The 27,286-nt window shown below is 36.6% G+C and overlaps 1 protein-coding gene across 1 annotated transcript in view; it reads right to left on the bottom strand.

Moving 5' to 3' along the window:
* The window catches only part of DMD (dystrophin), a 2,317,639-nt gene that overhangs the window by 1,312,028 nt on the left and 978,325 nt on the right, over positions 1-27,286 (bottom strand). Inside the window, exons 26-29 of the mRNA XM_063457949.1 lie at positions 10,546-10,716; positions 7,424-7,606; positions 3,438-3,572; positions 2,793-2,942 (exon numbers count right to left, since the gene is read on the bottom strand). Of these exons, the coding sequence (XP_063314019.1) occupies positions 2,793-2,942; positions 3,438-3,572; positions 7,424-7,606; positions 10,546-10,716 (639 nt within the window). The remainder of the gene's footprint in view (positions 1-2,792; positions 2,943-3,437; positions 3,573-7,423; positions 7,607-10,545; positions 10,717-27,286) is intronic.

The raw sequence follows: 27,286 nt of genomic DNA, 5'->3' as shown, positions 1-27,286 counted from the left end.
TAGATTCCTATTTGGGATAATTTCCTTTTTAAAATGGTTTTTATCCTCACACTATCTATGTCAGCTGTATGTATCATAGTGATCAGGAATCATATAAAAAAAACTGCAATGCAATAGATTTCACAAGTCAAAGCAAGAGAGCTATATAATACATAGGTTCACTTTAAAAAAAAATATATATAACATAAAATCTTTCGGAGATGCCAGTGCCATGCTATGATGAATATCACTCTGTTCTCTCTAGTTGAGAGGAATTGGGGGACTTTGGTCAGATTGATCCTTGCACACTTAGCTCAGATATTGGAGAGTATCCATCAATAGCCTTGTGGAAACATTGGGAGCAATTCATAAAGAAAATATCAAACTTCCTAAAATCTCTACAGTTACTATTCACTAATGCCAAACCGCATACAGTGTTTGGAGTTATTCTGTAGTTACAATCATATAGGTAACAAAATACTTCAAATTTTGACTTGAAAGCATTGCAAGACCACAATTTATAAAGATTTAACATGTACCCAACTCCTCAATGCATAGCAAGTAGGTATTCCAAGTCAAAGATATCAAGCTGTCAGTTTAGGTTTGCTTGATCATCAAAACCTATTTAGATAGTTTGCTTGATAACAGCACATTTAAAGGGACACCATAGGCACCCAGACCACTTCATCTCATTGACGTTGTCTGGGTGCAGTGTCCCAGTCCCACTTAGTAATGCAATGTAAGTGGGACTGGGACAATGCTTTCCTATGGAGGGGGCCTAATGCGCTTGCAGTGTATGATTAAATGTATAGAACTATTACTTTTGTGGAATATTCTTGAATAGTAGAGACGTCTATTAATCTTGTGAAAATACTCATAATTAATTTAAAAAAAATTCTTGACAATTAAGCAGTATTGAAAAATAAAATAAAACTGTACACTCAAAACTACAAAATCAATTTGCTCCATTCAATATTTTGTTAATCGGATAAATGTTAGTTTTTGCAGTCTAAAAAACAATTACCGCACATATTCAATAAATTCAAAAAACATTAAAAGTATGCATTTTTACCCATTCTATCATTCACATTTCTGTCTGGATTAGTATGAATTTTCTTCTCAGTGGGTATTATTCGATATGGTAGGTTATTAAGCACTGTCCATTCTTAGTTCAGCTGCTCTCACTCACAGTTTGCTAAATTTATATTTCTGATAGAAATAACTGTATTTATGAATAGTTTTACCTTATCTGAACACCCATCAGAATCACCGGGCCATGAAACTAATACAAGATAGCTTTTTAGTGCAATAGCACAACATGGTCAATGTTAAAAAAAAAAAAAAAATCAATTTCATTTTTCCTGACAGTAGCAAATGCTTTCTCATTTTTTATTATGTGTTGGGCATGCTAAGACAATGGATGACTATTTGAATGATATCTGGAAAAGACATACAGCTGCAACTTTTTAAAAAATTTCAGCAAACAATCCAATTGCAGGAGTCATCCATCCCATTGCTGCAAAAACAGAAAAGATCTGAGTACAGCTCAGTCAACACAGCATTTAAAGTTCTTATAATGTCTCCAAAATTGATGGTTCATTGGTCTAACACCTAAATTAGGAAAGAAATGTCACTGAGCAGAACACAGAAGAAGAATAAGAGCTACATGGTTTTCTGAATTCTTTGTGAGCCTAAAAAAACTTATTTAACCATTTTACCATGCAAAGAAAAGACAGATCTGATACACCTTTATTTTTATATTTATATTGTAATAATTGTTTACAATTGTTTTATTTGTAATATTCCCCATATAACTACTCCAAACACATTTTTATAAAACATAGTGAATAATACTATTTAATCATACTAATTTATTTTTTGTAGACAGTCTTTATTTTCAGTTTTAGACAATGCAAAAAGGTTCAATTGTTTCAATGATTGAAATAAAAGTAGACACTGTAAAGTAGGCCTGGCATTTTCCTATTGTCTGTGCTAACAATTAGATGACTATGTAGTATATTTATGACTCAATAATTGTCACCTTGCATATTCATGTTAAACCACTGGACTGAGGCTTTCTGTATATGTATGTATGTTTGATTAACCAAGAACAGTATGTGAGATTTTACTCTGATCTGACCATCAGCTGACTACAACTAATAAATACTATTTATTTATACTGATTTCAACGTAATACATGTAGGCCTAAATTAAATATCTGATAGTAGATGTGTGTATTTAGAGACTGAAATTAAGCCTATGTTGTTTATATGTGATACGTAAATGCCAATCTAACTATCTTTCTATTTATAAAATGATCATTGTGATGGCTGATGGATGGTTTAATCCTAGCTAAAATACAAATAATTATAGTTATTTGTTTCTGATACATAGAACTTGTGCTAAAGTCCCATTCTACTTTTATCACTAGGAGTTTTCCGTTAACAGAATGGTCTGACAATAATCTAGGTTCAAATGAGTGAAGGTTACACCTGAAAAAAATGTCACTGCCCAGACCAACGACCTGTACATTGATTACTGTGACAAACTATTTAAAAGTTGTTATATAATCCAGGTAGTTCAGGTAATCCAAAAACACGTCTGACAATGCCACATTGAAGATGAGTGTGCTTCAATCTTTCTATGTGGTTTCAAGGTATGTTAAAATATTGACAAGACAAAATCCACCTGTAATATGGTACATTTTCTGCAGGCTAAGTTAGTGATCCGAGAAATGGTTATCATCTGAATTTCAATGTATTTAAATATCGTATAATGAATCATGGTGCATCAAAATGATTTTGAACTGTTACCTCTTGGTGTACGTCTTCCCATCGTGTATTAAACTTGTCCAGCTTTTCATTGATTAATTCATCCATCACACCTCCATCAGTCAATGTCTGAGCCAGTTCCTTTATCTGGGTTCGATTGTCTTCTGGATGTTTCATTATATTTTCTATGGACTAAAACAAGATGTAAATTAGTAATGCAATTCTTGCACATTTGGAAAGCTTAAAACCTGGCAAACTATGGCGGAAAATATTGCAAACCACTGTAAATACACATAGATATGTATCAAACAACATTAAGTGTTATGTCTCTAATTTGTTCACATGTTATTCCTTGTACTCTTGTCTTGTTGTTGTTGTTTTTTTTTTTCCAGGTTCCTTACTTGAAATCCAGAATAATGCCAATTAATCTTTTGATTTACTTAATATAACATTAAACATTAAAGTATTTCCAATTGTTCTATAAAAATAATTAATATATTAATGAAAAATTACAATTATAAAGAACATATAAAGAACATATAATTTTAATGCATGTAATAGGACCATTGATGACATTCAGAATTTCTGAAATCTTAAGTGTAATAAATTGTTTATTTTAACATATTTGATACAAAAATAGATTTTTAATTCCAGGAAAATAACTCATTATTTAGGACTGATGAATACCTTCATAGTTTCTGCAATCTCCTCTGCTCCTCCCTTAACCTTTTCTGTTGCTTTCAGCTTTACCTCAGTGTCATCGAGCCACTTGTTTTCCGATTCCAAATAAGACAACAGTTCACACCAACATGCCCAAACCTCCTGTGTAAAAATACATAAAATACATATGGGTGTAGCATATATAACCCACCAATCAAAGGGATACTTCAGTGATTAAATTAAGGATTGAAAACACAGATTTTGGTCAGATTAATCCTTACTGCCAAAAATAAATAAATTACAAATTACACATAATACTTCAATAACATCTCCATTTCAGTACAGAGGCCAAGTTCTCTCAGCTGCCTGATTGCCCTCTGCGTATATATGCCAATAAAAAGATAAGGAACTCCACTCATTCATAGGAGCAAAAAAGGGTTCAACCAGGTCTAGTGCTAGCACAAACCCCCAAATATGTGAATACAAAGAGAGGTCCAGGCACTCTAAAGCTCAATAAGGCACATATATTTGGAACAAAGTGAATCCAGCAACGTTTTGACTCTACAATGGCTTAACAAACATTACTGGATTCCCTTTGTTCCAAATAAATGTGCCTTATTGAGCTTTTGGTGTGCCTGGACCTTTTCCTTCTCATTTGGATTTCTTAATTTGATTGTCCTCTGCTGACAATGCTCATCCTTGCTGAAAAGAAAGGCCTGGGCAGCACAAAGGGGGGGGGGGGGGGGGGGGAGCTGTATGGCCATTATCAATCTGTCCACAGCTTTTGGAATTCCAATGATGCTGCCGGAGGAAGAGTTACACCTCCAGCAGCAAAGGGGTTATACGCTATATAAGCAGTTTTTTTCATAGTGAATTTAGAACAATTCAAATCAAGGTTTTTGAAGTAGCCCCTTAAACTATTTTTTTTTTATAATTTGATTTTTTTATTGTAGTTCAAAAAGACCATTCAATTGGTTAAATGCATATTTTGCTACATTTTAGGTCCAATGAGAAATAGCATATAGAACAATGGTAGCTGGTATAACACATAATCGGAAATAAATAAAACTGCCACAGCAAACATTGTCAGATAAACATTGCACAATTAAAAAGTAACTTCAGCAAACCTATTAAGTGAGTTTGGGGGCTCCTAGAGGGATATATATATAGTAAGACACCAGTACCAGGAATGAACATCAATCTGGCTATCCTTCTTTCTATGTCTGATAGGTCACACAGACTGTCTCCATAGTATGGTAGATTAAGATAAATCATTAAAATTAAAAAAGGAGAGGTCTGAACTCTAAAAGTGCACTTTGTTGAGGGATGGAATCCCTCAGAAGGTCTAAGGTTATTCATCTGTTTCTCTCTGTTGCTAGCTCCGCCCCCTTAAACTATTTTACATGTGACTAAGAAATACACACTGAAAGGGTAATAATATATTTTTTTTCTATTTGGAATTTATGGCGTGCTGGCTCATAAAACAACTCTGCCAGTATCTGTGTTTATTGGATATATTATGCTTATGAGTGTGTACCCTTAAGCATGCGTTTCACTTTTTGTTTTTTTTTGGGAGGGGCATGGAGGTAAAAGGGGTACTTGAGAATTCTATGCCTACAGTCACTTGGCAATTAGATACATTTATGTAAACCATTAATGGCACTTGATCTACAAGGAATAAAAAAAAAATTAAAAAAAATAATGACAATGTAGCACACATGCCAAATTAAATGACTAAAATAATAAGCTGCTCATTAGCATTGTATCAACAATTAAATTGCAAATGCGCCAAACAAGTCAAGGACTTTTTTCATAAAAGGTTAAACCTTTTTATTCATTAAGATTTATGAGTGCAATGCGTCAGATAACACCTTCCTCTTGTAGTAAAATGCATTAGGTGATGATTAGTTGCAGAAGTTACTTTATGCGTTTTAGCAGACTAAATAAAAATTGAAGGTTTAAGTATTAGGATTATTGGATCCTTTCAGAATGAGAACATACACCTTGATATTGAAAGTATACCTTTTTTGCTGGATTGATCTGTACCTGGTAGAGATGCAAGAAAAACAATGCACGGTACCTTTTCTTATGTTCCATATATATACGGCTTATGTTATTTTTGTAGTCTAAAATGTCATTCACACCACAAAGATCTTAATCCATTTTGCAAAATGCTTTTGATGAATCAAAGAATGGAATGTTTCACCTTTTATGAGAACTCCCTTGACTTATTTGAATTTAATTGCTGTGTAAATACTAATGAACAGCTTATTATCTGATAGAATCATATAATTGTTAATGCTTGCTACAGTGTCAACATTAATTATTGTGTACCTCACTCAAAATTAATTGGAAATTCAAATGTCCACTAGAAATTTCCCTCTTTTCAATAATCTGTCTCCTAGGTTAATTATTTTTTATTTAATATGTATCATTAATAGTTGATGTAATTTTCTTCAAAGCTTAAAAGTCTTTTCATTTTAGAGTGAATTGCTCATATTTAACACCATGACTCAAGCATTTAATGTCATTTCAGCTGTCTATAGTTCCCTGTGTGATTAATTAAATAGTCATTTAAAGTGCGACTGTTTATTAGTCAAACATCATATCAAGCAAACATGAAACATGTGGAAGGCAAAATGAAGCATGGAGAAAGTAGGTGAATATAATACATACATATATATATATATATATATATATATATATATATATATATATATTCCCAGGTCCCAGCACTCAATGTTCCCGGTCTCTTTCGTGCTCCGGTGCAAATAATCTCTGACCAAAGTATAATATCCAAGTAGAGAGCACTCTGGAGTCTTGTCATATATCAAAATAAATGCTGCTTTATTGTGCAGAATACAAAATGTCGACGTTTCAGTCAATATAGACGTTTTTCAAGACAATTCATGCAGTGAATTATATACCTTACAAAATAATTCTTATTGGAGGGTGAAAAAAATGAAAACGAGGTCAAATGACGTCACAATTGACGTGATAGAAAAAAAGGGCTAGCCAGGTGTTTCTTGACTCAATCAGAGTCAAGGAGTGAATTAGTACTAATTAAATATACAAAAAACTATTTACAAACTCTAAAGATAAACCTAAAAAATAATAAATAAACCTAAAAAATACTCACTATGTCATAAAATCCTGCTAACTAATAAGATTCCTGATTCTTCTGTCTACCAGATTTATGGTGCATATCGACCAAATGTGTATATTAAAGCAAAATCAATCTATATCGTCCCTGCTAAGGAATCTCCTAAAAATGTACATCTCAATAATATATTATTGTAACAAAAAATCGTATTAAGATCATAATATCCTACCAAAGCTTTATAGGCAACAATGTTATCTTCTATTCTACTCAGTTACCATTCAACTGCTCCCCACTAAAGTACCTGTTGCTACTGTTAGAAAGTAGTGACTGTTTATAGACTGCAATCGTTTTACTCAAAGAATAATACTCCATAGTTAAATCTAGGGCTCATTCGGGTGTGGATTAAAAGTATACTAATTTGGTAGAACCGGTCAAAACTATTTTTTTTACAAGTTTAATACCGACTGGCATTAATAGCAACACTTGTGACTATCTACTGGCAAGGACTGAAAAAAGTCCTTTGTGTTTGAAAGTGTTTTTATATATGATAATGCACAACCCTCCAGTGTTTCTAAAATATTTTAACAAAAGCATTTAAATAATATTTATATTTTTGGTTTTAAGGTTGTTTTTTGTTAATTGTTTTACTACAATAATTAAAAAAGGAAATTTGCTATAAGTTAGTTTCTTTTTAACTATATAGGCTTCACTGTTTGTGTTACATAGTGTTTTCTGTTGTTTTATGCACACTAGGTAGCTCATTTTTATTTAAGATTGGTTTTATAACGTTTAGATTTTTTTAATTTAACCATATATATATTACATTTTTTTTTTTGTATTTTTTTTTTTTCTTACGTGCTGGATAGCCCTTCATTGCAGATTCCCTTTATACAGATCGTCAAAAACTAACCTCCAGTGTTGCACATTTCCCATTCAGTCTGCTGCACAGTCGTTCATAATTTGTGACTAGCACATTCAGTTCTTTCTTTAAGGGGTCATGAGCAGCAGGTGGAGCTGTTGCTATAAAATTGTTCACTGACTCGGTCAAAAGCTTTATTTTGTCTTTCTTTTGTGCAGCTTCTTCTCTTGCCCCCTGGAAAAAAAAAAGCGAGCAGATATTTTTAGAATCTTAAAAAAAAGAGATGATTTGTTTAAAAACTATTATCTTCAAAACAGAAAATCGAACAAATCGAAAAAAACATATAAAAATTTAAATATGTGTTGCAGGATTTCTACTTCTGATAGAATTACTCATCATCAAAAACTAATTGTTGAAAATGTCTCAATATACTTGAAATAGAGAAAACAGTGTATACATTTTCTTTGCTTCTTTACTTAATATTAGATTAGACGCTCATAAATGGGGATTCCAAATCATGTTTTTTCCATTCCTTTTCTTCTAGTTAGCTTTGTCAACCCTCTATTGACTAAAAAATTACAGCCTACCTACCGGTCCATGTGTGTTGCTGTATAAATAAAGAATATACTGGGAGACAGCTTATTGATTAATGCACCTGCTACAGCATCTGTACCTGTTCACATCTTGGAGAGGTAGACCTGGTTTCCAAAAGGAGTAGATGTATTTGACAAAATGAATATTATAGATTTGGCTACAAACAACATTTATAGCCCACAGACATATTATAATATACTACTATAGGCATTGCTTCAAGCCAGGCCACTGGCTATCATTTTGTTGCTCCCTTTGGAAAGTATAGGTTTAAGTACTAGAGGTAGGGTCTTTATACTTAGCTCGACACAGATGCACTAAGCGGAGTGGGCAAGGAAGAGAAAAAAAGAAGAGCAGGAAAGAAGGGGCTAAACAGAGAAACAAACACCTGCATGAATAATAGAGTTAAAACCTGCAGACTTCAGGAGGAAGGCGTCCAAAAAAAAAAGACCACTAAAAAGCCAGCCATCCATGGGTACAGATCCTGTTATGGCCAGTAGGGGTATGACAGAGTCTAGCTGTGATCTCCTCAATATTGTGGAAAAAAATTATTTTATGAATCAGCTTTTCAATTGTTAGGGCTGGACCCTCTCACCTTTTGGCTCTATTATTTTTGCCCTCAGTTTGTGGCCTAGTTTCAACAGTGGTAGTTAATTAAATGTTTAATATCAGTTGTGACATTCCATTAATTTGTTACCAGGAAACCACTTACATTGGTATTGTAAGTCCCTCTGATCAGTAAATATACTTACCGGGACTCATTTGTTTTCCATGATTTTGGGTTGTTTAAACTATTTTATAGCAATGGTCCTATCTGTAGTTTTGATATTAGAAAAGGCTATATTTTGGACTGTTGTGTTTTTATATACGTAAATGTACAGCAGCTGGCCTTTAAGGGACACTCTATTGGTCAAATTCCCAAATAAGAAAATAAACAATCACTAATATAACTCAGTGAAAACTTGCATGCATTTAATTATGCATTTTTTCATTGGATGTAAATGGAATGAAAATATGCAAAAGCTGGAATTCTTATGTCTGCAGCCTTTGCAAGTCCTCCTCTTGTAACCTCACACAGACTTTCTGTGGCTGTTCAATCACAGACTTCCCAATGCAGCTCAATTGCAAGCCAGATGCTCTGGCTAATTGCCTGTATCTTAAGTTTAGCTCCACTGAGGTAACCAAACCAGAATGTGTAACAATACCTGCTTTCTCCTGCTCTGCCACACAATGGCACGGCCTTCTGCTCTGCATTATGGGCACAACCTCTGTCTGCTATAGCAATGATTATAATGCCAATATTGTGTACCACTGCTCTTGACCTCGGTTTACCCTGACTAGCTTCTTGTCTTTTGTGCATTAAATCCAGCCACCTCTAAGGGCTGGCAATGAACATTCTATCTGTAGAGGCTCCACAAATGGTTATTCTGAGTGATCATGTTTGTTCAAACACTCTAAGGCAAATATCTATTGGAACAGACTATCCTCCTATGCAACAAATAGTTTCTTCTATGAGGACAAGTTTAATGAAGTAAATCAGCATGTCACATATGAAAGCCTTTACTATGGCCATCAGCTCAATTTTCTTAAAAGAACAGCTTAAATGTTGTCCCCACTTTAAGAATGACTGAAGGATTTAATAAAACGGAATCCATCAACATTCATGTCTTCTTCTTGCTGCACATGAGAAGAGACTGCAATGTCAATGAAACTAGGACACAACAACCATGTGATCTGCCCAATTTGTGCATCCTTAACAAAAAAAAAGATGCATTCCTTGATGCAACAAGAGTGCAGAGCAGAATAATATATACAAGTGTAGTCCCCAGGGTGTAAAACAGTCAACCAAGTGTTGTTCCGTGGTTATGAACCATAATTGCATTGGTATATGCCCTTACTGCAGTTTATGATCAAACTTGCATTAAAAATATAGAATGTGGTGAGTTATTTGTAAGGATTTCACTATAACAGTAGTGTAAATATCAAGAGTATGCTTGCCTGCAGTGAAGTACAGAGACTCATCTGCTGTGACTGTGCAGTTAAAATCTCTATAAATCCAATTAGTTGTGCATTCTGGGAATCTTTTAATTTATTAATGATTTATTTGTTTAGATGTCTAAAGCACAATCCCAGCTCCCAATAAAGCCATCCATTTTACCAAGTAATTATTGTTTCTTAATAGAATTAGCTATTTTCTAGTAATTATTTGAGTATACCACTGTCTTTTTAAAGAAAAAAAATAAATCAGTGAAGCAAACAATAGCTAATCAGTAGCCTTCAGCTACAGTTCACAGTCATTGACCTGTATAAAAGGCAAAGCTTAGACAAAGGCAATACTTTTGTATTGAATAGTACATAACAACAACATCACCTAGAGTTAAAAAGCAATTTCCTGTCTCATAACTATTGCTATAAACCAATTTCCTGGTGATTGGTTGATTATTAAAGCAAACTGATAAAAGAAAATAAACAGATTAACTTAAATATAGTCAAACAACTCAGCTATAAAGTTCTAACCTTATGCAAAATATAATTTAGAGTAAAATACAGAGATCCTATCATACAGTCCCATTTTTCAATACCTTTAGTTCTTCTAGTGCTTTTTGTAACTCTTCTGGTGTTTTGTATTCAAAATCCCGTTCTGAATACTCATCATCAGCCTGCGTTATCCATGCTTGCATCTCTGACATATCCTTCCGTAGATTTATAGTTTTATCCAAACCACCTTTCAGAGCCGCCTTTTTCGCATAGGCCTATAAAGAAAATGAGGGAAAGTTAGACAATAAATAAAAAGCTCCGTACAAGTATAAGAAATATTAATACCACATTTTACTGTTAAAGTTTAAATTACTTATGAGAAATTCATTCCAAGTTTGAGCCGTGTGAAGTGGGAATGAAGATGATCTTCAATATTAGTTTAAAGTAAAATTAGACACAGGCTGACAAAAAATACACTCAACTATAGACATGGAGATTTCTATTATAAACTCACAGTCAGGGTTATTTATTAAAGCGAGATTTCAAGCTGAATTCAAAGTGAATTTCAAATGTAAGGTCAAAATAGCCGAACTGGAAAATGTCTCTAACTCAGCTATGCTTTCAGTTCAGCTACTCTGGTCTTAAATCTGAAATTCACTTTGCATTCACTTTGAATTCTCATGTTAGTGAGTAACTCTATATGACTTTCTTTTGTCTGTTATACAAGAGAGCACATTTTTTTTTAAATAGGAGATATCTGCTAATAAAAACATATGAAATATGCAATGGTCATGTTCTGTAAGCACAATTTAAGCATCGATGTAGGCAAAAAAGTGAATGATAAAAAATAAAAAAAACTGCTCCTGGTTTTTATTCACCTATACTAGTTGCTAAGGGTTCTACAATTTAATAGGAAACAATCTTGTGCATAATTAGCTTTGACAGTACCTAAAAAGAATACTTATTTATTGATTTACTCTGAATTGTAGTAAACTAATAACTGAATTGCAGAACTTAGCCATGAAGTGCCGATTTGGGAAAATATCTCCAACTCCGCTATAGCTATAGCTTGGCCGTTTTAAATTTAATTACGCAATTCCGTTTTCAATTAATCTAGATGCACAGATTCATCAAAGCACCTGAAAAGAACCAGAGCAGAGATACAAACACTAAATAAATAATATATTTTTAGTGCACTGAATGTTATCTACAGAGCGAAGAACCTCATAGTCAGAACTTACAGCTCTGCCTACCTTTGTACATGGTGCAATATCAATAAATACAATATAATTATAATAGAAGGAGAATGTGGCATAGAAAAGAAGTTAATTAGTAATTTTGGAATTGCTAAAGAAAGGTGCCGTTCTATAGAACTGGAAAATAGGAATTGGCAGTACAGGTGGGGAGATGTAAGTCATTGTTAGAGATATGTTGTAATGGGATATATTCTCAATGTTGATATGTAGGTTGAGGCCCTGTTATGAAGTGCCTTAACACTTGGAACTAGGAGGATGCTACTGCCACCATTATTTCAGGAAAGGTCTGAAATAACTTGGTGGAAGTTGCATATAGCACCATAACATGCTACATTGAAGAAACTGGCTTTAAGCTACATCTCATGATAAGCCTACACAGACACTCAATCAAAAACTACAAGAAAAACAAATACTGTAACCCCTCTGGACACTATGTCAACCAGACTGCTCACTCCATTTGAAACTTCAAGATTAAAGTACTTTCACAAATGGAAAACATTTTAAATGAAAATTATTCCATATTAAAATACATAAATGAGGGCCTTAATACAGATTCTGGCATTCCTTCACAGTGCCAAAAGTTAATATAAACACATATCTCAATGTCTTATGTTTCTTTTATTCACTATACACACACTATATACACCATATAAACACATACAGGTGATACTCAAAAAAGTATAATATCGTGCAAAAGTTCATTTATTTCAGTAATGCAACGTAAAAGGGGAAACTAATATATGAGATAGACGCATTACACGCAAAGCAAGATAGTTCAAGACGTGATTTGTCATAAGTGCAATGATTATGGCTTACAGTTCAAGAAAAACCCAAATCCACAATCTCAGAAAATTAGAATATTGTGAAAAGGTGCAATATTCTAGGCTCACAGTGTCCCACTCTAATCAGCTAAGTAAGCCATAACACCTGCAAAGGGTTTCTGAGCCTTTAAATGGTCTCTCAGTCTGGTTCAGTAGGAATAACAATCATGGGGAAGACTGCTGACCTGAAAGTTGTGCAGAAAACCATAATTGACACCCTCCATAAGGAGGGAAAGCCTCAAAAGGTAATTGCGAAGGAAGTTGGATGTTCCCAAAGTGCTGTATCAAAGCACATTAATAGAAAGTTAAACATTAGCATTGAGAAAGGGCTGCTGCTCGAAACTTTGCTGTTTTAATTTGTCCTCAAATGAATTGTGGTAGCACCTGGGTGTGCACACCTATACTGGACGTGCAGGACTCTTGTTTGTTTTTTGGTTGTATATACACTGTTGGGACTTCAGTGTGGAGTATCTGCAGCACAGGTCTAACTTGTTTTTTGTTTATATTTTGAATTTTGTAGGCATTTTTTGCCTCTATATATATTAATAGAAAGTTATGTGGAAGGGAAAAGTGTGGAAGAAAAAGGTGCACAAGCAGCAGGGATGACCGCAGCCTGGAGAGGATTGTCAGGAAAAGGCCCTTCAAAAGTTTTGGGGACTTTCACAAGTAGTGGACTGAGGCATGAGTCAGTGTATCAAGAGCCACCACACACAGACAGATCCTGGACATGGACTTCAGATGTTGTATTCCTCTTGTCAAGCCGCTCCTGAACAACAAACAACGTCAGAAGCGTCTTACCTGGGTTAAAGAAAAACAGACCTGGTCTGTTGCTCAGTGGTCCAAAGTTCTCTTTTCTGATGAGAGCAACTTTTGCATCTCATTTGGAAACCAAGGACCCAGAGTCTGGAGGAAGAATGGAGAGGCACACACTGCAAGATGCTTGAAGTCCACTGTGAAGTTTCCACAGTCTGTGTTGATTTGGGGAGCCATGTCATCTGCTGGTGTTGGTCCACTGTGCTTCATTAAGTCCAGGGTCAATGCAGCCGTCAACCAGGAGATTTTGGAGCACTTCATGCTTCCTTTCGCAGAGCTTTATGGGGATGTTGACTTAATTTTGCCCACACTGCCAAAACCACCAAAGCCTGGTTCAATGACCGTGGGATTACTGTGCTTGATTGGCCAGCAAACTCGCCTGACCTGAACCCCATAGAGAATCTATGGGGCATTGCCAAGAGAAAGATGAGAGACATGAGACCGAACAATGCAGAAGAGCTGAAGGCCGCTATTGAAGCATCTTGGTTTTCCATAACACCTCAGCAGTGCAGGCAGCAATTGCTGCAAAAGGGGCCCAAACAAAGTACTGAGTCCATAGGCATGCTTATACTTTTCAGAGGTCCGATACTGTTCTATGTACACTCCTTGCTTTATTTATTGCATGTGATATTCTAATTTACTGAGATTGTGGATTTGGGGTTTTCATGAGCTGTAAGCCATAATCATCGCACTTATAACAAATCACGGCTTGAACTATCTTGCTTTGCATGTAATGCGTCTATCTCATATATTAGTTTCCCCCTTTACGTTGCATTACTGAAATAAATGAACTTTTGCACAATATTCTAATTTTTCGAGTATCACCTGTAAAATGCAGCTATATATTTTTTCCTCACTATTTTTTTGTTTTGTCTTTTCTCAACCACTCTGCACCTTTCACTCCCTGGCCATCTTCTTCTATTTATGACACCCCACTCACCTTCCCTTCCCTTCTCGAACAACATCAGTTGTTTCAAATGTTATGAAAAACCAAATAGCAGAAGTATCAGCATAGACTTGTGTGAATTTCTATAACTAATTTTATGAATTTTGGAGGTTAAGCAAAAATAATATTGAAACTTCTGGGAAGTGATGGATCCCCATTAATATTTAAAAAATATATATTTTGTTTTATTTTTACAGGATTTACATCTCGATATAACATATACTGTTATTTTGTACAGTGTAACTGTTTTGGCTTGCGTGCTTCATTTATTAGGTGCTATTATGTGTTATCATTAATGATTGTTGTTTTATATAAAAAAGTGCAATTATTCCATATATCTGCAACTTGCAATAAATTAATGATTATTCTGCCAAGCAAGGACTTTGTTACATTTAACAAAATGACATAGATTACTTTAAAATGAAAAATACAGAATTTTATTTGCACATTTATTTGGTTTATTTATCTTTCCAACTACTTACAACAAAGATTAAAGGTATCGACAAGCATTTTCACAAAAACCCAAATATAGTTTTGTACAACCACCATAGTTTGAATGTTAATTAAGTGCATGTATCTAGATTTCGTTTATTCTGGATACAGTAAATTGCGAGAAATTAATTCAGTTTTAATATAAAAAATGTCATGACTATAGCACACTTAGATAATGGATATTTCAGTGATGTAATCAAATTTAGCTTTCCAATAGCGTTCCAAATATTTCATAGTGAGATACTGTGCAGCTGAGGCTAATAAATACTACTAAATTCAAAGACTGTTCAAAGGAAGGTTTATCTCATACAAGGAGAAAGAAAAGAAATAAAGTAAATAAGCAAAAACTGTCTAGTTTATTGATCTTTCCTGCATGGTGATGCATTGATGTCGGGTTATGCCTAGGGCTTAGTTTAGCCCGATCTGAAGCCAAAAGCTTAATACATTGGCTCTTTTGCCAAATCTTTAAAAAAAAAATGTAAGCTCTTTACTTATTTTGTAGAACAAACCAGAGCTGTACCACAATAATACTTCTTAACTATTACAAATAAAAAAAATTATGCAAAAACTATTTTTTATTGTCCAAAATATTTGGACATGAATGAAACATTTGCTATCTCACACAGTTTTGTGTCTCAACTCCAGTTTCTGCCAAATTAGCAGTAATATTATTTTCAGTGTTTTCAACAAAGATGTTAGTCAATAAGCATCCAATCTCCGATGTACAATACATAGATGTCTTATGTACATAACCTAAATTTGACTGACTGGTTTGCTGGGCCCATATCTTTTTTGGATGAAATACTAGCCTCCAAATCAAACATAATCATGACATCCCATTTATAATTATAGTCATTATTAATTATAGAGGATGCTGTTTTACTTTATGTACCTGTTATTTGATGATTGTTGAAAGAGGTCCCTGAGGAAGTCCTTTTTGTATAAGGACGAAACGCGTAGGACCAGCATCTTTTACTTATATTGTCTTTATGATTTTTATTTTGTACACCCTCTTAACCTTTGTAAGTGAATAAATTGCCTTTGGAGTATTCCTTTTGGTTGCTGTTTTTTGGATCTTCTGGCTGACCTGGATCCCCTATTGGCTATCACTTGAGGAGGGAAAATTAAAAGAAAAAAAAAACCATTTCCATCGAGGGGAGGCACCCATAATACGCTTAACCTTTCTGGAATATGTGAGTGCATATCAACCACTGAAAGTTTTATAATAATTTTGTAGCAATATTTGCACTATGTTTTGTCCTCTATTATAGGTATACTAGCAGAAACCCAAAATAGCCCATCAATTACACAGTTCTGTTATATGGTTATCAGCTGGGAGATAACCTTGGGAAGCAGTGTACCTATCAGCTAAGTTTTCTGTTTTTATTATCTTTTCACGGGTGTCCGTGTGTCTGTTACTTGTAATTATAGTCAGCCAGGTTATTTCAAATTTGATTAAATGTCTAAATAGAAATATTTAATTTCCGCCAAAAATTGTACTATTTTTGCACACATAACTTTTCACTATGAATTTCACAACCTAAACAGCTCTTAAAATTGACTTTTGCTTAAATAATTTTTAAAATGGGCTAGCTGAATTCACTTCGTGCTATGGTTCAGCGTTTCAGAAATTCAGGGAGACATAAAACACCTATTAGCAGGCTGCAATGCTCAAATTCTACAATACTTCCTGGCCTAATGGCTACGCATTATCAGCTATTTCAGCAATCCCAATTCTGAGTTGCCCAAATTAGATTATTATATATTTACATTGAAAAATAGTTAGTAAGAGAACTTAGTATTATAATAATTGAGTATAATGTTTTTTTCCTTTTGTGGTCCTGTATTAATGAAAAATTGTGCGTTTTAAGTTGAAAAAAGAGGATATTTCCAAGATTTAAATGAAAAGGTTAGTGGACAATTTACGATATACTTACCCCTTCCACCCTGAGAAGAACAAAGGTTTCCCACACATCCACTCTGTAGTGTTAGTGACTGTTCTTCAGTGTTGGAAAACAAAAAAAATGTCAAACTGTAAATGAATTATGCCAAATTGATGTTAAGTGGCAGTGGCTAACAACAGAGACATCACTAACCATAATCACTAGTCTCACACTAGTATGTAGGAAGCAGTCTATCTTTTTTGTTTTGTTTTACTTTTTACTGAACAACACATGCCCCCCCAAAATTATTTTCTTATTTTAAATTGGTACCCTAGTCTTACACTAGGATCAATTACACAATTTCAATTTTCTATATCCCACTCAAAGTTGTTTTAAGTGCCACTGGCATGCAGTAGCTATATTGCTAGCTAGGTAGATAAAGCTTTACCTTAAACTTAGCCTTACACTAGGATCAATGACACAGGTAATCACCTGCCTCCCACTCAAGGTTGTTTGAAGTGACACTGATATACTAACTACAATGCTAGCTAGGTGGATACAGGATACAATACCTTAATCCTAGTCTTATACTAGGATCAATGACACAGGCAGTCTCCTATTTCAAAGTTGTTTCAAGTGTCATTGGCATTAGCTAGCTAGTTAGATACAGCAAATTAAACCTAGTTTTACACCAGAAACAGTTACCCATGCTAACCCCCACTCCCACACAGGCACAGAAAGGGTAAAACACAGTATCACTGCTGGTATGTTTCTGTCACTGAAAAACTGCAGTCAAAGTGTCTGAGAAAATCCTTTGTGGAAGTATAGATTGTTGTACTGCTTCATCTTTTTCTCTCTGTTGATCAGTTGTCTCCTGATCTGTGCATAAAATCAGCATTTACTGGCTGTCCCCTAACCATCCATGATATTTTGTATTCCACCTCTTGATTGGAATAAAGACATATCCCACATGATTAGGCAGACTTCTTATCCATCATGGCAAACTAAGATGTCTATGTTCCTACACCCCAAAAAGCCAAAATTTTCCAATCAATCTCCCTTTTTCTGGTGCCAGGAATGGCACTCTGAATCATGAATCAAAATGAGCATGGCTGTTCACTGAACGAGCCTTTTGTTCTGAGATTATTGAAATTCTGGCGATTCTGAAATTGAAATTTTGTCAGATTGTCCCAAATTCAGATGAACTGAAATTCAGAACAAAACAAATCTTTGTTTTATTTTATGCAACCATATTGTATGCAACCAATGTTGCAAATGAAAATAGACAATATTATTATGTAAATTATATTTGTCAGTGTAAAGTGGATCTACTTGCAATGGGACCAATGGCCATTTAAGCTACTCACATTGGTGACCCCTCTGTAATTGTTATTGTTAATTAGGACATATTTTTCCATCAAAAAAGGATGGCTAAGGACTTGGAGATTTAGGTCACACAAAGTAGAACTTAGGAGCTTAATCCTCAGAAGAACCTGCCTCATCCAGATGGCATGGATCTTTCTAACAGATAAAAATCACTTGCACTGGTCCTGGATCCCTAAAAGGAAAATATATCTAGGCACGGTTCTGCTTCAAATTTATGAGAGTTTTAATGGAACAACCCCCATTCCTTAGTTACTCTCATATATGCCCTAGGATCAGATAAATAAACAGTAAATCTAGTGGATCTTAAATTTAAGGGGAAATTTTGAATCTATCCTCTTAAAATGGCTGGATAATGAATCAAGTCTAACTGCTATATTGGATCTATGTACAACACTAATAAACTACATTCCTCTGTTTTTAGCTCATTGGCATCAAATTTACACTATTTTTTGTTCATACTTTATAAACAAGTAAGTATGCAGAATTAAATTGTACATTCAGCATTTGTTTATATGTTTTCTTAACATAGTTTGTTAATTTCTTACATAGAAAAAAATTATGTTTTTCAATATATCGTGCAACACCATGGTCAATGTTTCTAATTTCCACACTGTATGCATTAATATAAATGTATAACATTCCCTATTGTTGTTTCTGTTTCGTACCATATATCTCTGTTAGAGTCCACACTAAAACTTCCTACTTGTTTAGTTTTATATGTATACAAACAGTGATTATTACATGTGATGCCCCATCCAACATATTAGATTTTGTTTGAGCAAATGGCTTCAGTGCATATTTCTCTATGGATTAAGCACATTGCTTTGTGATAATGCACTAGAAATGAATGCTATTCCTCAGTGATAATAAATGAAGATTGCTGACTTTAATATGGCCATAACTCCTTCAACTATATCAATTTGTTTAAAAAAAAACCTTACTCTTTCCAACTTGGGTAGAAAAATCATACACCCTGGGGACTGCAATTGAGTTTCAGAACACCAAGAGAATACCAATATATATATATGTATGGTGTTTATATATATTTTAAATCTCCACGTATAATTCTACTATATTATTTTTGAAAATTAGAGTAAAGATATATTCAATCTTATCTTCCCAGTGCGGCAATTGTAATTTCTCTGCCCGGTTCGGCACCGCACATTATTGTGCACATTCATGCCTGTTTTTTCTGAGCCCCCTATTGTGAGCCCCTCATTTCTCATATAACCAGCCTTAGGGTGAGCCCCTAATATTATATTCAAAAGTATCACTTATGTCCCTAACTGGGGTGAGTCACCTTTTTACGATATAATCTCACGGGACATTTATTTGCAGTGATATTTATCTGTGGATATATTAAAAAAGGGTGAGCCCCCTATATATCACTTTAGACCAACCCAAATTTTTTTAGACTTAAGTACATTTTTAGAGGATAATAGGCTAAAAAGTAAAAACTTTTTTAAGACTGTAGATGTTAATAGTTTTATCAATCTTAAAAGTTGCCATTTTAAACCTTGGTTAACCAATATACCAAAGGGCCAATTTTTAAGATTAAGACGCAACTGCACAGAAGACGAACAATATGAGTAACAAACAAAGATACTTATTAACCAACTAGTGGAGAAAGGATACAACCAAGATTCTCTAAATAATATTAAAAATGAAGTAGGACAAGAAATAAGAGAAAACATTTTAAAATATAAGAAAAAGGAGCAAAAGGAGAATAATAAGATTGTACCGGTTATTTTTAACTTTAGTTCCCATAGTAAAAAGTTACAAAAAATTATGAAGGCAAACTGGCACATCTTAGAACAAGATGACAGTCTACAACAATATCTAGGGACACAACCCAAAATGATATTTAGAGGAGCGAAAAATATCAAACAAACTTTGACTTCAAGCTTTTTAGATAGGGAAAAAAACCCTCAAAGTGTATCCATGTTTAAAAGAGAAAAGGGTTTCTACTATTGTGGAAGATGTAGAGGTTGTACCCTAAGAAAAAATAAAAATAAAAAAGTCACCCATTTTACTTCCTTCCAGAACAAAAAAACACATGAGATTAAATCATTCATTACATGTAACTCAAAAAATGTGATATACATGATAATATGTCCCTGCGGCATACAATATATTGGGAAGACATCGACTATTGAAGATAAGAATTAGGGAACATGTGTATAACATAAATAGAAAATTTACTTTGCATAATGTCTCTAAGCATTTTTTAGAAGTACATGGAGGAAACACTAGTGGTTTTGAATTTATAGGAATAGAGGCCGTAAAAACCCATTGGAGAGGGGGAGACATAGATAGTCTCCTCAGCAGAAATGAGATGAAATGGATTTTTAATTTGGAATCACTATCCCCTCATGGCCTCAATATTGATTTCGAGATAAACTCATGTATATAATTTTATTTATTTTATATGCCTCTTAGTAATTTTAAAAAGGTTTTCTGATGAGTTATAAAAGCCCCCTTTTTAGCATATATAATTTTAAAATATTTTAACATTCTTTTTCTTCCTTTCCTAATAGGTATATAGTACCCCTCTGTGAAAGTATTGTTCTATGTGGAAAACAATTAATTTATTTGATGTCTTTTTCTCTTTAACTAATATATATTATTGTTTGGTAATGGAAAATATAAGAAACTGGTAAATTTATATGAATTTGGACTTTTAAATATGGCGCTAACATTACTTCCGGGTTCAGCGCCCAAAAGACGTCATGACGTAAACAAACGTCTGGACGAGGACTGATGACGTAGGCGCCAGACGTCATGACGCAACGCAATCAACAGACGCTTAGAGATGACGAAAGCAGAAGATACAGGGGACGCCGACGAAAGGGCGCCAAATTCTATGATATTTAAAGAAGATTTCGGAGATGAGAAGATTAGACCACTTGAGAAAGGCTGTGAGTGCCGAAACGCGTCGTGGTACACTGCTTTTAAGGACTTTTTACCTGTATTGGATTAAGAATTATTTTAACCAAGTTATTTTATAATAAAGAAAAATTTTATTTTGGATCTTGCCTTCTGGAGTAATTGGAAGAAGTATTTCCTAGTGCAGACCCAATATTATCAATACAGGACGTCCAAAGCTGAAGATTTTTCATCTCCATACATGCCTTAAGTCTGAGTCAGCTTGTTAAAGTGACTCAGAAATATGTGAGTTTTACCAGTCACATGCAATAATTTTACACTTTCTATAACAATATTACTCTATGTTTTTGTGTTTTCATGTTTTACTGTTTTAGATACTCCCATCAGAACCAAGTCTGGTAAAATACTGCTTTTACATGTTTTGAGTGCTCTCACCACAATTTTATCTTTCACTACATTGATTTCTTGTGTGTTGGAGTGGTTCACACTTGGTGATAGCAGCACCAAATTATACTTTGTATCCCAAATAACTTTTGACTTGTATATTCAACCCAACAGGGTGCATACTATCAGTCTGGATATTGCTGTCTCTGGTACAGCTCTCTGATTGGCTCGCTTTGTCTGTGCCACCCACCTCCCTACTAGGTGTATTTACTGGATGAGCCCCAGATCATTACTATGTTTATTATTATTAATATTATTATAATAAATTGATTCTTTTATTTCAAATGTTTTACTTGAACTACCGGCCCTATTTCTAATACTGGCCTTTTCTGCCTCTTTAGGTGTCGTATTATTACCAGTAGGGATACATCATCCCAGTATCAAAACCTTCAAACCCTCATTAATGCGGCAGTAGCCACCTCTGTAGAAAAAAACTTTAGCACGGGTTCTCCCCTTAGACCAGAAAACAATCTTCCACCAGAAACACCCCTCTCTGCAGAGCAATCTGAGGATTTGGATTCCTCTAGAGTCTAGAGATTCAACCCCGCAAACGTTACCATAAAGGCAAAGCGTCAGTTAAAGGGACACTCCAGGCACCCAGACCACTTCTGCCCATTGGAGTGGTCTGGGTGCCAATTCCCACTACTCTTAACCCTGCAAGTGTAATTATTTTTTATAAAGTGCAATAATTACCTTGCAGGGTTAACTCCACCTCTAGTGGCTGTCTACTAGACAGCCACTAGAGTCACTTCCTCCTTCATAGCACAGATTATCTGTGCTACAGCGTCGGTGAACGTCCTCACGCTGTGTGAGGACCTCCAGCGTCGCTCATTTCCCCATAGGAAAGCATTGAAATTATTTTTCAATGCTTTCCTATGGGGAGACGTAATGCGCATGCGCGGCATTGCCGCGCATGCGCATTAGGTCTCCTCGGCCAGTGGGCAGGATCAGTCTCGCCGAACGGCCTACGCAATGAAGAGGAGGAGCGGCGTGGAGGAGGAGACAGCGGCGAGGGACATCACCGCTGCCTCAGGTAAGTGACTGAAGGGGTTTTCACCCCTTCAGTAACTGGGGATTGGTGGGTGGGAGGGAGAAGGACCCTCCAGTGCCAGGAAAACGGATCATTTTCCAGGCACTGGAGATTCCTTTTAAGTGCTAAAAATAACCAGACTCAAAAGTCAAACTTCCTACCCTACACAGTCAGAGGAGGACGAAGACCCATTGCCTCCTCTGCCACTAACAACTGTAGACAAAAGGCAGGCAGACCAATCAGCCTCTGAAGACGAGGTCGGCTAGCCGGAAGTAGAATGTGAGTCACACTTTGCTCATGAGGGGATTCCAAGGAACTAGGACCCCTAGCCAAGGGCCTCTTATTTGGAGAACCGTTCATAAAAGAGCTCCATAAACATGTTAATTTATACACAATGCTAAACAAAGAGCAATCCTCCATGCAGAGAGTTTTCCATCAGAATCCCTCATGGGTTTCCATCCAGCCAACGAAGATCCCACTCGCCAGCTTTCTTCCCAAGCTACCACACCAGTGGTTTCAACAACCAAAGGTCTGATCAGGGCAGAGGAAGCAGTGACTCAGGGTGCCTAAGACTACCTACAGGTGAGACATGTTCTTCATTACCCTTCCATTCTATTTCATCTAATTGTATAGACAAGTGGAAGACTCTGTCTTCAAATACCTGGATTCTAAATACGGTTCTAGGTTTCTCAATTGAATTGTATTCCTCTCCCATTCAGACAGGTCCACCAGTCTACCCTGTTACTTCAAGGGTTCTTCAAGCTCAACTAGACAGATACATTTGGTCCCTTCTGGCAAAAAGGGCTGTACAAATCGCACAGTATGGCGCGTAATTCTTCAGCTCCATCTTCCTGGTTTGAAAGAAATCAGGAGAATTTCGCCCAGTCATAAATTAACATGCCTTCATAGTTTACAGGCATTTCAAAATGGAAGGCATTCACCTTTTTCAAGACATTCTACTCCTAGGGGATTGGTTTACACATCTTGATCTCAAAGACGCTTATGTGTCAGTCCCTGTACACGCGGAAAGTCAATGCTTCTTCCGCTTTCTGTGGAACGGCCAAGCCTTCCAATTCACATGCCTACCATTTGGCCTCAGCTCGGCACCCTGGTGCATTACCAAGCTGATGAAACCGATCACGGTACACCTAAGAACCAAAGGCATTCACTGCCTGATTTATCTAGATGATCTCTTGCTCATCTGCAAAGATATCTCCAGACTACAATCTCAGACACACTTTACTATCTCCTTACTAGAGTCCTTGGGCTTCGTGGTCAATCAGAAGAAATCAGCCCTCTCCCCATCTCAGGTAATTCAGTTCCTGGACTTTGAGATAGATACTTCCACTTGCGTCCTCTGTGTTCCCCAATCAAATTTCACGGCAATTCGGAAAGAACTATACAGAGTTCTTTGTCAAGATACTATACATCGCCGTATATAGGCAAATTGTAGAAATTGCATTCACAAATGGCCACTCACACTTTCACAGAAGTTTGCAAGCCTTGATGTTTTTATTTTGAGAATAGGAGTTCCAAATCTTCTATCTAGGTTATAATCTCCATAGATGTATTTGTATATATGTGCTCAAGAAGAAAATATAATAAAAATAAGATGCACGTTCAGAGTGAAGTACAAAATAAGTATTTAATAACTTACATCAAAGTTTAAAATCATCAGTGTAGTCCCTCTATGTCACCACCAGGGGTCCTACGCATTTCATCCAACAGAATAGGACTTCCTCATGGACTTGTGTGGTGTTTGACAGGTACAAATAAACAAGCAATGAAAAATAACATTCCCCTCCCACCCCAGTCCTTATATGCACCCCTCTATGTCCACATAATAGGTGATTTCCTACAGGTGCTTCGTTTTTTTTTTTTCGCGTGGACATAGAGGGGTGTATATATGGACTGGGGTGGGAGGGGAATGTTATTGTTCATTGCTTGTTTATTTGTATCTGTCAAACACCACACAAGTCCCTGAGGAAGTCCTATTCTGTTGGATGAAATGCGTAGGACCCCTGGTGGTGACATAGAGGGACTACACTGATGATTTTAAACTTTGATGTAAGTTATTAAATACTTATTTTGTACTTCACTCTGAACGTGCATCTTATTTTTATTATATTTTCTTCTTGAGCACATATATACAAATACATCTATGGAGATTCTAACCCAGATAGAAGATTTGGAACTCCTATTCTGAAAAGAAAAATTTCAAGGCTTGCAAACTTCTGTGAAAGTGTGAGTGGCCATTTGTGAATGCAATTTCTACAATTTGCCTATATACACAGTTATACGCTATGTTGTTTTATTTGTGATTGGTTCAGCAGATCATCCCCTTTTTTTGTTTATATTGTGTGGAAGACAAGAGGAAGTCTTCTGGGATATTACCGGAAATCTTATCCTATACAGGAAAGTTTATTTCTGCTGATATAAATTAAGCACTTATTACACTGTGGTGGGTGTACACACACGTTGTTGTTTTTTTCTGTACTTTTGTACTATCCATCTCCGCATGCTGGCTCTAATGGTAAGGCTACTTTCTGCCTCTATCCAAGCTGCTTACAGCTGGGTCACTGCATTATCAGGCCATGCAACGCCTGAAAGAGAAAACACCAAGGAAGGTGCGCAACACATCCAGGCAGTTGCAGGTAGTAGGGCAAATTGATATTTTCCAAACATTTTTTTTCTCACTTGCTGGGAAATTTGTGTCATCTCAGTGTACTACAATGTTTGGGTGTGATATACAGATACTCCCTTTAGCATCTATGACGGCTGCAGTGACATGATACCATGACTTTTTGATATGCATACCTTTTCATCAATAAATGTGTACTCTTTTAGTATACATATTTTTTCTCTAGATTATTTGGAATTATCTATGTGTGTGGACCTAAATGCACCTATTGTGTCAACTTAGCCACCAGGATCGATGGGCATATGAATGAGTACATGAGCAGTGCATGAGTCATCCTGGATACAGTCCTGGATGAAATACAGATCATCCTATAGTACAGGACACAGATGGCTCCAAAATATGAACTGCTAAACGAATAGCTGATACAACAACAGATAGAGAATGCAGAAAAGAAGGAGCTTCCATGGCAAGACAAACATCTCCATGGGATGTGCTACAAGCAGATAGTGGGGGGAGGCTTTATAAGCAACATCTTCTTGGTCAAGAAGAAGACGGGCGAGTACAGGCTGGTTATCAATCTCCGACAGTTAAACTCATTCGTAATCTACAGACACTTCAAGATGGAAGGAATGGTGGTTGCTACATATACAAGCCTGGAATGGCAAGGCGATCTTCGGCCCTTCCCCGGACTTCATCGTGGAATCAGATGCCAGCCTGTGGGGATGGGGAGCTCATTGCTCGGACGCATCCACGGGGGGCCCATGGCAGGAAGAGGAGACCAACCTACACATCAACTGCCTGGAGTTGATCGCGGGATCCTTCGCCATCCGCAGCCTAGCCAGGGACAGGTCGAATTGCTGTATTCTACTCCGCATGGACAACATCTCGGCGGTGCAATACATCAACCGCCTGGGCGGAGCGAGGTCAAAAGACCTGACGGAGGCCACGAAGGACATCTACAGTTTCTGCCTACGGAGGAACATCATGCGGCAGGCGGAATACCTCCCAGGAATCTCCAACCTGACGGCGGACTGGTTCTCCCGCCACTGGAGAGACACCAGCGACTGGAAACTCAACAGGGAGATATTCCAGACAGCGGGTGGGCCCACTAACAATAGACTTGTTTGCCTCCAGGACCAACCACCAACTACCAAGATACTACAGTTGGCTTCCGGACCCGAATGGCGATGCAGCGGACGCATTTCTTCAGGACTGGCCCTCTCACGGGGCCTACGCATTCCCTCCATTCTCAATGATCCCACGGGTACTGCGATACACCTGCACTCACAGGATATCGCTCCTGCTCATAACAACACTTGGGCAGAGCCAACCGTGGTTTCCGGACCTCCTGGAGATGCCACACGAACATCCCATCCGGCTCTCGACCTCTCCACTTCTCTTGTCGGGACCTCGAGGGGAACTCCACCCCCTCGTCCTGGAAGGAAAACTGGAACTGGTGGCCTGGATGATTTCAGGGGCTCCTGGTCGGTCCATGGCCTATCGCAATCTACCTCCTGTGGGACTCATGGGCTCCTGGCACCAGGAGATGTTACATATCCGCCTGGTGAGCCTGGTGTGATTGGTGCATGGAAAGGGATTCCGATCCCTTTACTGCCTCTGTCCCACTGATCCTCAACTATCTTGCACATCTGTTCTCGACGGGTCGATCCTATAGATCCCTTAACGTGATCAGATCTGCTATTTCAGCGGTTCACGTCCCAGTACAAGGCAGACCAGTGGGTCAAGATCCTCTGGTATGTCGCCTACTGCGGGGTGCAAAACTTACTAGACCCCCAGCACCCAAATACTCCAGCCTTTGGCAAGTGAATGGGGTGCTGGACTTCCTTCGGGGCTGGCCGGACAACCCCTTTCTGTCGCTGAAGCAGCTTTCAGACAAACTGGCCCTTTTGTTATGCCTCGTCTCATTCCAACGGATGTCAGATGGGCATTTGACGTGGACGGTTTCTCTCTCACTCCGGAGGGAGTCACCTTTTCCATTTCTAGACAGACTAAATCAGATTCGTCCTCAGTGTCTTATCCATATTTTGAGGCAGATTCCAAGCCATGCGTTGTCAGGACACTGATGAGGTATACGGAAATTACAGCCACCCTTAGGCATACCCCGACGGGTCAACTACTGATTTCTTACGTAAGGCATCACGCACCGGTGTCTACGACAACCCTGGCCAGATGGGTTCGCTGACTACTAAAGTTGGCAGGAATCGAATCCAACTTTGGAGCGCATTC

The sequence above is a fragment of the Pelobates fuscus genome, chromosome 1, assembly GCF_036172605.1.
Source record: "Pelobates fuscus isolate aPelFus1 chromosome 1, aPelFus1.pri, whole genome shotgun sequence".
Lineage (NCBI taxonomy): Eukaryota > Metazoa > Chordata > Amphibia > Anura > Pelobatidae > Pelobates > Pelobates fuscus.
Note: the sequence above shows the minus strand (reverse complement) of the source record. Positions and strands in the feature narration are given on the sequence as shown.